Source organism: Sinocyclocheilus rhinocerous, unplaced genomic scaffold (assembly GCF_001515625.1).
Source record: "Sinocyclocheilus rhinocerous isolate Xijiao unplaced genomic scaffold, SAMN03320098_v1.1 scaffold829, whole genome shotgun sequence".
Classification (NCBI taxonomy): domain Eukaryota; kingdom Metazoa; phylum Chordata; class Actinopteri; order Cypriniformes; family Cyprinidae; genus Sinocyclocheilus; species Sinocyclocheilus rhinocerous.
The window spans coordinates 898,514-911,319 of NW_015635681.1; the positions used below are offsets into that span (position 1 = coordinate 898,514).

General features: G+C 36.7%; 1 protein-coding gene across 1 annotated transcript in view; it reads left to right on the top strand.

The window, feature by feature from the left end:
* Positions 1-12,806, top strand: part of sgcz (sarcoglycan zeta) — a gene marked incomplete at its 3' end in the record, with an annotated part of 91,873 nt that overhangs the window by 56,678 nt on the left and 22,389 nt on the right. The window contains exon 4 of the mRNA XM_016561866.1: positions 9,024-9,146. Within this exon, the coding sequence (XP_016417352.1) occupies positions 9,024-9,146 (123 nt within the window). The remainder of the gene's footprint in view (positions 1-9,023; positions 9,147-12,806) is intronic.

Below are 12,806 nucleotides of genomic sequence, written 5' to 3' on the forward strand. Positions count from 1 at the left end.
CCCCGCCCGGAGTTATGGAAGTTGTGGGCATGGCCCCTGAGGGGGCACAGCTCCTAGCATCTGGTCTCTCAACTGAGGTTGTTGAGACTATGCTCCAGTCCAGAGCTCCCGCCACTAGGAAACAGTACGCCTTGAAGTGGAAACTTTTCGCTTCATGGTGCGGACAGCGACCGCAGGACCCAGTCAATTGCCCAATTGGTATAGTTCTGGAGTTTCTGCAGGAGCGATTCTCCGCAGGGTTATCTCCCTCCACTCTGAAGGTATACGTGGCGGCCTTAGCTGCTTACCACGCCCTTCTGGGTGGTCAATCATTGGGAAGACACCCACTTATCACTCACCCACGTTTCCTCCGTGGCACCCTGAGGCTGAGGCCGGTACAGTGCACTAAGGTGCCCTCATGGGACCTGGCTGTGGTTCTGGAGGGCTTATGCAATGCCCCCTTTGAACCCATAGAAGAAGTTTCGGTCAAGTTGCTCAGGCTCAAGACCATCTTTCTCCTCGCTATTTCGTCACTAAAAAGGATCGGGGATCTTCAGGCACTTTCTGTTTCGTGCCTGGAATTTGCTCCAGGCATGGTTAGGGCATTCCTTTACCCGAGGGTCGGGTATGTCCCTAAGGTGCCCACTTCTTCGCCAGGGCCCATAGTACTTCAGGCATTCTGTCCACCTCCGTTCCAGGAAGTAGGCCAAGAAAGGCTTAATCTGCTCTGTCCAGTACGAGCACTGGATGATGCTCGTACTGGACAGAGCTGCCCCGTGGCGTAAGGCAGATAAGCTGTTTGTTTGCTTTGGTCCGCCCAAGAAAGGCTCTCCAAGCAGACTATGAGTAGGTGGGTGGTCAAGGCCAGCTCACTAGCCTACGAGTCCTCTGGCCTCCCGTCACCTATGGAGATCAGAGCACACTCAACCAGGAGTATGGCGGCCTCCAAGGCTTTCAACTTGGGTGTGACCTTGCAGGACATTTGTGCTGCGGCGGGCTGGTCCTCTCCGCATACTTTTGTCCGCTTCTATAACCTGGACCTGGCATCTACCCCAGGGTCCCAAGTCCTCTCTTCGTGATGTGATCAAGAGATACACACACAGGCAGGGACATGTTAGTATGGCGCAGTGGGTATTCTCGTTCCCAAAGCGTTTCTCGACGCAGCTCGAGTTCCTGAAAGGGACCGTCCCTAGGTTACATATGTAATCATGGTTCCCCGAGAGAACGAGATGCTGCGTCTCCTTGCCATACTCCCTGCATCCCTGCAGGTGCTACTTAATCGAAGCTAACTTGCGCTCTGCCAGATGCGCTTTTATACTTCCTGGTTGCTCACGTCACCCAGCTTGTGAACTCTCGCTGCTCCGTTGGACTGATTTTACACGTGCTTCAGAACGCGGTCACGCAGGGGCGTTCCCAAAGTGTTTCTCAACGCAGCGTCTCGTTCCCTCGGGGAACCATGGTTACATACGTAACCTAGGGGCATTTCTTTATGTCATTTATTCCCAGTTTGAATAACCTTATGGGAATAACAATAGGTATGTGAAGTCTCGATTGTTTAATCTATAAAAAGGAATTCATAAACGCTTCATGCTTTTCCCCTTTATTAGGCCTAATCGACATTAATGGTCATTGATATCAAGAAGATGAATAATCAGAAATAATGTTTTTTTTTTCATGACATTGCAGCTTCACTCTTTGATGAGTTGTTTTTTATAGGCTATTTACATTATGCAGTTTTGTTTAAATATGTGTACACAATGCTATACCTTTGCAGTGTAAAGATGGCTTTTGTTGATGTTTTTTAAACAGTAGTATACACCAGTATACTATACAAAAGTTACTTGAATGCACCCATTAGGGGTCAATAAAATTAGCGAAGACTGAATACTGTCTAAATACTGTCTGAATTTTGGAAATCTAAAAAGTAGGTTTACAGCCAAATCCCCTACTTTAGACTAACCTTTGAGGACATCCTCACCTTGTGACCGTCCAGAGTTGTGTTTTTCTGGAAAATAGCAGTCTGAAATAATGCTCCTCATGACCTTCTTGCAGGAACGTAGTGCCTTGCTAAATTATTGGGCGGCAGGATTTAGCTGGAGGTGTTGATGGGATGTGTGCTGAAAGTGAGCTGGTGATGAAATACCGTATCAAGCCTGTGCTGTCAGATCTTGTTTTCTTTCTCTCTCTCCATCCCTCCATCCTTCTCCGCTAACCTGAGGCACCCCACTGTTTGCCACGAGGTCCCTGCACAGATGATTGAAAACGAGGGACAGGAAAATAATCCGGGCATGGGCTGTTCTCACGCTCCGACTCCAGCTGTGAGCTCGTCTCTCCTCTGAACACCTCCTCCAGAGGCCAAACAACTGAGAAGACATTGAGGGAACACAGCATCTGCTTTTTGTCTTATTGACTTTTCATTTTTAGAAGTGTAGACTGCATAATGAATGGTTTCTCCGCTTTGAGAGAGTGGGAGATGATTTCATTAGAGCCGGGTGACAGAGAGGACATGAGTGAGAGATGCTCTGGGGGGCGGACAAGGACAACAGGAAGACATGTGTGTGACTCGGGTGTGATGCTTCCAGTGTCCTTTACCGCCATCCTTTCCAAAATGTTATCAATTAGCATTTCAATTTGTTTTAAAGGCAGTTAGTTGTCATGAAAAATTCTGCCTGCCTGTCAAATTGACTTTCTATTGGCTGAAATAAATTAATGATATAATAAGTACTCTATTCAGACTCTGTTCAGCTTGGTTAGAAATCCTAAAAAAAATGGCTTTGATGTTTGTCATCTGAAATTTTTTGTGACATGTCGTCAATTATGTTACACGTATTATACAACCAAAGTTACAGATTGTGAAATAAAATTATAATTAGCCATGTAAATGATATAGTATATATGATATAGCTTAGTATACTATATTAGCACACTGCTAACCAGTTAGCCTGCTGTCCTATATTCAAAATTATACATTTTTATAAATATTATTGGTTTTTGATTAGGCATTACAAATTACTATCCCATTGGTGTTCTGCACATATTAAACTCAACAGAGACCATCTGAAATGTTCATGACAGCAGCATCAAGATCAAACAGACCAACCAAACATGGACCGTTGGTTGAATCTGCTCATTTTCAAATCAACATGACATTAAAAGGTGCAGAGACCGTGATTTGCTTGGTGCATTTCGGCTCTTCAAGGACAAAAATTCTAGATGAAGTTTCATCAGAATATGTTATGTTATGTATGCACATATTTGAATTTCAGTCAGTCAAGGAGAGCTCAACATAGTATTATTTCAAAAGTGTTTAATCCACTGCAATGCATAAGGGAACCAATTTAAATATAGATATACCTGCAAATTTCAAAAACAGCCATCTCAAAGTGCTCAAGTCACCAATTATAAGTTTCACAGCACCAAAAATCCAGTGATTTGAGTGATTAATTCCAAGTAATTAATCATGATAAGAATACATTGGCAAAGTGTGCGTGCATGTAGAGGAATGTTTAGAAATTGAATGTGCTGTTTTATGTTGTGAAATTTAGCCAGAATAAATTGCTAGTTTTAAATGAATATCATCATTTGCAATGCCACATTGCCGCTTAGAGGTAGTGAGCTTAAACTCTCCAAGGAGAGAGAGAGAGAGAGAGAGAGAGTACCTAAAGGACATATGGAGATTAATGCGCACAAATACACGCATCAGTCTTCAGGGCTCTGTTTGCTGATTATGACAACATCTCTGATTATTTGTCTCTTTACACTGTCCACAAACCACACCCAGACACATGCACACACACCCACTGATTAATGCAGGTGGTCAGAATTCACCTATTTCGCCTTTTTATTGATGAGGGTTATCCAGTTCAGATAAATAATTTTTATTTTTAAAGAAATGATTACTAAAATAATAATAACAACAATAATAATAATAATAAAAATAATAATAATAATAAATAATAATTACTTTTAGATAAATAATTACTTTTTAAGTATCATTGATGTACTATTATAGTTTTTGTAAATATTTTAAATTAGATTTTATTTTTAGATTTTTTAAATATATATATTTTAAATTGAGTAAATTTGTTGTCATTTTTGTTGTGTCATTTTTATTACATTTTGTTGCTTTTTTAATCATATAATGCATTATAAAGGTGGAGTGACAAAGTTCTTGCTATTCTACAGCATTTCTTACAACAAAGGGATTTCAATATTCTATAGAGGGGGTTTCAATATTCTATAGAATATTGAAACCCCTTTGTTGTAAGAACGCCTTTAAAATGCATTTTTCCATCTTATGCCGTGAAAGGCCTTGACTGATCACACTCAGTGCTTTCCTCAAGTTAGTTTTTGAATTCAACTGACAAACTTAAATGTCAGTTTTTTTTCCACATTATTTGTGAAATAAAACAAGCACCTCTTCATTTTACCACACTGTGTGGTTTTCCACAGCAAGGTCATTTATTCTTTCCATTTCACTCCGAGGGAAAACTTCCATTTCCTCCAACCTCAAAACAACAATTAATCATCAATCTTCAGTTTTGATGAGGGGTAAATCAGTATCAATTAATATTCAAGAGTGGTTCATTAATATCCACTGCATATCATTTCTCATTTAACACTAGAACTACCGGAATTATATAATTACTAGATTGGCCATAGCGGTCATTCTGACCGTTCATACTAGACTGAACTGAATGCCATTTTTGTCATATCATATTTACATTCGAAGCTTCTTTTGAGGTTTTACAATGAAGCTTTTAATGTCTGTCATCATAGTTTATGACATAATCACCCTAAAGATACGATATTTTTTTGTAACATTTAATTGTGTAAGAGCTACGTAGACTGCTCCCGAATGGGCGTGCCTCGATTTGTGTCCAGCAAGCGGGAGAGCAAAAGTTTTTCACCGCAGTGAAAATGTTGTATTTGAAAGTCTAAATGCCAACAGATATGAACGGAAGCAGGATATGTCTGTAGATAAAACATGTTGTGAATTTTGGAAATGATTACATACATCTTTTTTCAATACATTTTTACTTTTGAACTTTACAATGCTCTGGGAGTTATTGGAAATGTTTGGATCACATGAATCGGAAACAATTAGATATGCAGCCACCACTGGAATCGTGATCCATGAATAAATGTATCTGTTATGACAGTATAAGTAATAATAAACATCGTCACTGTCGCTAAAAAAAGCCTAAGTTTGTTTTATTTTACAATATCAGTCTTGTCGGGGCTAAAGTTAGCTATGCATTAGCTATAGCATTAACAATAGCCATTATTATTATTATTATTATTATTATGGCTATTTTTCATAACATTGAAGTAGGCTATTATTGATAAGAGCCAGGCTATATTCTTCTAGCCTAACATACCTGGAACCGTGGCAGATTGAGTGACAGCAGTTGTTGTATTGGAGGTGTCCACCCAACTTTTTTTACAAACGGGAATTTTAGCTTAGCAATAGAATATAAAAACAACTAGAACAAAAGTTGCTAGGTAACAGTGACATGCATCTTTAACCGCGGGGAAAAAATTGCAAAAGCAGAAATAATACGCCGTCTGTAATGTGAACGGTCAATTTGACCGCTTTGGCCATTCAAGGTAGAAACTTTTGTGAAGTCTTTTGTGTTTTGTAATTTTAATAAAATAACAGTGTTATAATAAAATATACACACATTTACGAAAAGTCAGGGTATTATAGTTATATGGGATTTTTTCAACAAAGTTTAAAAACGGTCAAAATGGCTGCCTTGGTAGTTCTAGTGTTAAATCACCTAAATGAGTGGAAGGCACTGTGAGATCCGTGAGATGGTGCAGTCTCGATGGCTTTATGAAAGTGAGGATGTCCTTCTCCAAATAATGAGTGCTTACTCCTTGCATGTACATTAACTGAGAACAATCACTGAAGTAATCAAGCACTCGAACATTAAGCTCTTGAATCATGCAAACAAATATGAGGTAATAACCTGTTGTGAACAACATGGCTTTAATTAGGAATTACTGAGGTCTAATAAATATTTTATATTTTAATGTTTATATTTTGACCTAATGAACTTAAATTTTCTCGTAATTGCAGGAATTTAATGTTTGGGCCACTAAAGACACGTTAAGCAGAAAAAAATATATAATTACAGCCTAAAAAAATCTACAGCCAAGTACAATTGTCCAGTGACCCAATTGGGCCATGTTAAATCAATATTCCTTTTAATTTGTCAGTAGTTTTTCAGTTTCTCTGGTAAACGCACAGACAGCTTGGTCTTTTGGATATGCCACAAACTCACAATTCAAAACTTTATTTACCAGAGCTGTTTTTGACTGAAAGAAAAGAAAAGAAAAAATAAAAAAAATAGAAGAAAGAAAGAAGCAAATCTGTCCCTATATAATCCTGCGGTGTGTTTCTGTCACAACCTCTCTAAAGATAATCATGTTCTGTAGTGAATCTATGAGCAATTCTCTGGCCACCGCTGTGCAGTGATATGGTCAAGGGAGGATTAATCAAATATGAGTATAAATTAACACTTTATTAGAATTCTCTCCTCTTTGTCTCATCAGCATAATCAAAATTAGACTTGCCTTATCCTCAAGCACGTCTTTAATCACTATCCAACATCATTTGTACTTTTTTTTCCCAATTTCATTGTTCAGTTATTTTTTTCCCCTCAAAAGCTATCAAGTGATGTGAGACTTTCACTGATATGAAACAGATCTTCCTAATTACAAGGAATACAATATAAGAGAATAAGCAATTAATTCATGAACAGCATGTTTCTTTTTTATATTTAGCACAATCCTACACTGAATCTCTTTGTATTGAAAAAAAATATATACTTTTTTATATAACTTCAAAATCTGAAGATGTGCTCTACATTTGTTTCTTTAGGTCTGTGAAAAGATGTTTAAGCACAGCAGGAACAACAACTTCCTGCTGAGTAAAAGAACTGTAAAATACATGTTGATCTGGGGCTCCTTCAGATCCCAAACTGAAATAACTATGTCAACTCTGCTTTTTGAGACATGGGATAAAACAGGCTACAGAACTGAAAGTATAGACAGCTTGAAAAGAGAAATTAATTTGGTTACATGATTAAATATGTTCAGGAGTGTTTATTTGCAACATTTCAACTCTTGCTAGTTAACCCCCCAGATTTGGAGACAATTAGCATTACATCATTACCTATGGATCCTCTGCACTGAATGGGTGCCGTCGGAATGAGAGTCCAAACCACTAATGAAAACATTACAATAATCCACGCAAAAATATGTGTGTTTGTAATAAACTAATTCATCAAGATTCATTACTTTTTCTTAATTGAAGTTAATTTGAATCATTTTAAGTTAAATATTAATTAAATAGGCTTTTAGATCTTTTCATAAATATATGATAGTGGGTACACAGCTCTGAAACCTTTTAAAACAAGTATATTTAATTGAGGCTCTTCCTTTTGACTGAAGAGTGCAAATATTCCTTTAAAAGTGAGGCAACATATCTGTTTTGTAGGTGTGTTCAAGGTATGTACAGTTTACAAATGTGACATATTGAGGTATAGCCTGAGGACACGTTACATTTTTGATCAAATTAGTTAATATCTAATTTAGAGTATTTTTATTTTATTTATTTCATTTTTTTCTGATTAATTTTAAATTGGAAATGCTGTTGTCCCATGTATCAAGAATCCATGTAGGCTACCATCCAAAAAAGTAAATAGTAAATATAAAGAAAGCCATTGTTGAAAAAGTGGGCTAAATTAAATCCCAAAATTTGCATTGTTATAGGCTGCTTTAATGTACTGCTATCTTTGCCAAAGGACACTTGGAGAAAGGGCAGGGTGTCTTATAGTACAAACACTGAAAAAATGAGAGGACAGGTATGAATGCATGAAGAGGGCTAGAAAGACAATAGATGGTGGCAGAGAAAGGAGAGAGCGGGCTTTAGGAAAAAAGAGAAGTTTACTTTCTGTCACACACACATAATGCGGGCAAACAAACAAAGCCAAGTTTGCTCTCCAAGGTCACCTAAGACATGGAAGATATGATGGCTGTGATGAATAATATAGTCAGTGAAGCCATTGCAGTGTTTGTTTGGGGCAGTGCATTAAAAGCTACTGAGATTCCAGTGACAGTGTAGTTTTAGGCCAAGTCACGCTTGGTGAATAAAGTCAAGATCAGTTTCATTCACGTCTCTCACATCAGCCCCTCTGCATGAGACAAACAAAAATTCAGCTCCTTCTCTAAATCATAACCATGCATTAGGGTCTAAATAAGAAAGGATTTCCATTTGAAACTGTAGTGAAGAGGTATTGTTGGTATTATGTTGACATTTTTGGTATTTATGTTGATTTTATTTGCAAAATCATGTTTCAGTGAGTTTTGTTTTTTTTTCACAAGATTTGAGGTTGTTAATCTGATTTTATTCTGAATAATATTGTATTTGAAACCCTTTCCATGTGTCATTAAATTAAATTAGTTGTTTGTATTTTACAACCGATTATACATTTCAGTGAAGTCGAATTCCAGTTCAGTTCACTTCATTTGAAGAAGGTCTCTTATTATGCTATTTTATGTGTACAAGTTATTACTTATTGTTTTTTTTTTTACTCAGTTAAGCATATTAATTAAGCATACAAACACTTCTATAATTTGACACTGTAGTAAGTCTTTAAACACCCTGGAAACAATGAGCAGCTGTTCTAATATTAACTCAGAAACCTAGTGAGCTTCCTTTTTGTCAATATTGTCAGCTGTCTTCTAAGGCAGAAACATAACTGAAAATGAAATGTAATTAAATTAGGTTATCTGTATGGACACAGTACTGAATAACATATAATAATACATTGTTAATATGTGTATTATATTATTATTATTATTATTATTATTATTATTATTATTAACATCCACCATTGTTTTTGTATAACACCCCATGTCCATTACAAGAAGACCATTCCTGATTGGATGAGGTTTATGTGGACAGCAAAGGTGAAAATATGTGTTATGATCTTGTTTCTCAAGGCTTTATTCTTTTTTCTCTCTTTCTGTAGGCTCTGAGATGGTAGAAGCCCAGTGTCAGCGGTTCGAGGTGAAAAGTAGTGATGGCGAGAGAGTTCTCTTCTCTGCTGATGAAGAGGAGATCAGTATTGGCACAGATAAACTGAGGGTCACAGGTATAACATGCGCAAACACACATATTCATCCATTTAAACATGATACAAAAACTTATAGACAGAGTCTCAATCTGTACCTTCCTTAGGGTAGGTAGTTTCATACAGTCCCTCAAGTGTTATAGTTTATTTTAAATATGGCCCATACATCAGTTTTCACTGCTACTGTAATGTTATATCATACAGTACAGTAGTTCTCCTAGGGATGGTTAGTGGCCTTATATACCATTTTTTCTCCAGATGATTTATTACAGGCTTAAAATACACATGTAATCGCACATTTACAAAAAGGAACAAAGCCTTCATGCTCGTTTCTGTCAGCAAAGTTTGGATATGCATATCTCCACCAGATGCCTGACATGTAAAACAAGCTCAATCACATTATAATCAACTGAACTGTCTGCAGCATTACGGCAATGTGCTTTCAGTTGATGGACACACTTTATTGTTTTTGACACATTGCAGCGAGTCCAGCTCTTTATTTTCCCGTCCATCTGTGATAAAATTACTTCAAATAAAATAGCGTTTGTGTGAATCGATTTCTATGAATTTAGTTCTTAATTTAAGTAATTCTGACTGTTACATCAGAGCCAGGCCGTTGTTGGTCTCTTAATGGGACCTGCCTGATGTGCAAGGAGAAAATTGCAGTTGTCAAGGAATACAGTCAGGCATCATTAGTCCACTAAACCTGCAGAGCAGTAGGTAAGAGAAAGAGAGAGAGAGAGAGAGAGAGAGAGAGAGAGAGAGAGAGAGAGAGAGATGAGACACTCAATGTGTGAGAACAGGAAATAAAGAGAGGCCAGATTGAGCCCAAAAAAGGAGTGCTGACAGGGTGGGGTTATGCAGAGGACAGTCTGAAGATAATGGCAGTTTTGCACTTTTCAAAGTCCACGGGGACTGAGAAACCAGGGACATAATGATCTGAAGGAAGAACATGACTTATTTACTGGGAGACAGGAAGTGAGAGGAGCACAGAAAGACAGAACAACAAGAGAAGGAGAGGAGACAAGGAGAGGAAACGAATTGAGAGGAGACAAAACAATATGAAGCCAGATGAAGAGACAAGAAAGAGAGAGAGAGAGAGAGAGAGATGAGTCACTCCAAATGTGTGATATTGCTTTTATACAACAGTTCAATAATAAAAAGGGATAACAGTACATACATTTACATGCAACCAAATTGGATTGATGGCTCAATTTTAAACACTTTGATTGACTTGACTAAGCTTGATCTGATTTAAATTTCCATTGGATTGTAGACCTGAAATAATCTGATCAATAGGAAATTGTAAACATGTACAAACTCAGTTCTGACTATCTGTCTACACATGTGCAGTGCTATGATGCATATGTTTTTATATGTTTTGCGTCTTGCAAATGTGCCTGTATTTATTTCCATATTTGGCATTACAAACTGGACAGTGGAGACTAAATATTTGCTATATATATAATATTATATATAATATATAATATTTTATACAGCATCCATTTTCTGAGCCAGCTTCTTCAAGATTCAAATATTTGCATGCACCGTATGTACTAGTAACCTTCACTTGTATTGCAATGCAAATATATTGTTTCAAATAGATTTCGCTCATTCAGGCCTCTCTCTCTCACACTCTTTCTTTTTTCTGTCTCTGCCTGAAACAGTGCATGCTGGGAGGTCAAGTGGAAAAGCTAGAGGTCAGGGACAAAGAGGGCACATGCTCAGTAATTGGGCAGATCTGTCCATTACCTCTTTTCACAAAAAGACATGGGTAGAGAGAGGGATCAAGGGAGAGAAATAGTGTCAGAGAGAGAAAGATAGACAGAGCATGCATAAATGGAAGACAGTGGTTCTTCAAGAGGTGAGACTGAAAGGCTAAAATGTATCAGAAACAGGAACTGCCCTGGGGAGAGAAAGAGAATGGAGAGAGAAAAAGAGTAAAGTGTTAAGGAATATTTCACATATATTCACTGACATTTCTGCCATTGTTTATTCACCATCGTGTCATTTGAAAACTTTATTACTTGGTCTCTTAAAGGAAATGTTTGTGAATTTATTGTAAATATATATATGTTTTACTTTTTTGTTTGTGTTCCATATAAGAAAGAAAGTAATGTGTGTTTAAAATTATATGAATATGAATAACTTAATGACAGAAGTTTGATTTTAAATGAACTGTTTCTTTAAACTATTCTGAGCATGATTGTGGGGAGAATGAAGAGAAATAAAATAAACTAGAACAGACGACACAAATAAAAAAAAACAAGTATGGAAGAACAGTTTACTTTTATACTTATGAGAACTCACTTAACAAGCACATTTTCAAGAAAAATTATGCTGTGAAATGGGGGACATTTCAAACGTTCCAGAAATTACAGGGCAAAGTCTACTGCTCTGCGGTTCTTAAAATGTATCACTTGATGTTTCATACCTTTGCCTAGCCCGAGTTACTTTATTAGTGTTATATAAGGTGTAACACAGCATCAAGTAGAGGATAAAAATAATTTGATAAACCAGGTAAACCAGTGTTTGAGGTTGATTTATTTGATCATAATTAGTAAAAACAGCAATAATGTGAAATGTTATTGCAATTTAAACATTTATTTGAAATAGAAAGTATATAACATGAAAGTTCTTCCGACACTTTAAAAGTCTGTGTGGTAACTGACTAGTTGTTCACAGATTTATTTATTTATTTTTTTACCAGGGTTTAAATTGGGCCGGGCCCCGGCACAAAGACTCTAGGGCTCGACATTAACGCTTCATTAACGTCAGACAAGTAACATGATTAAAACATCAGTAACCAAAAATAACTATGTAAACACCAAAACGCAAGTATTATTCTGGTTTTATTACATTTAGAGTAAGTGGCGAATAGTGGAGCTACTGTATATAATGCATCTATTGACAGTATAAGGTTGCGCTGCTGAGGCGAGGCTCACGCAGCCTCTCCAGGAGAAATCAAAACGCGCAACACTAAGAAACTCAGCATCCTGAGGTAAAAATTCAAAATGGAAAGTTGGTTTCACTTTCTTTTGATGGTCCCTTTAGCACATTCTGTTGACTTTAAGTAATGTTGCACCTACATCTCTACTAATTTTCATTAGAGTATTAGTAGACTGGTAGGGTTAGGGCTAGAATAAGTTGACACAGTTCAATAAGCAAATACAATAATATTAGGTCACTTACATTTTAGGCGGAAACACAGCGCATCTTACAGCAATCCGATTCAATGCTGATTGATTCTGTGTTTTGAACGAATCGGCTGAGTCAAAGTTTCATTCGCCCATGCATAAACATCTGATGAATCTGCCATTTGAACGAATTGTTTGAATGAACGACTCAATTACTCACTCATTAAACGCTCACTACTGGCACCTACTGGTGTTTTAATTTAGTTGAAAATTATCATTTCCACCATCATTTCTTGTTTGTATATTCAAAATTATTTTATATAATCTCATAATATTATTTAATGCAGTTGTATTTTTCAGTGTAAATTATTTAATTTGATAACATATAGATAATCACATTATTATAATTTAATTTATAGATCAAATGTAAGAATTTGAAATAAAAGTATTAATGAGATTAGTGGGAATAGAATAAATCATTTGCACAAAAAACAAAACACACACACACATATATATACATATACATATACGTATACATACATAT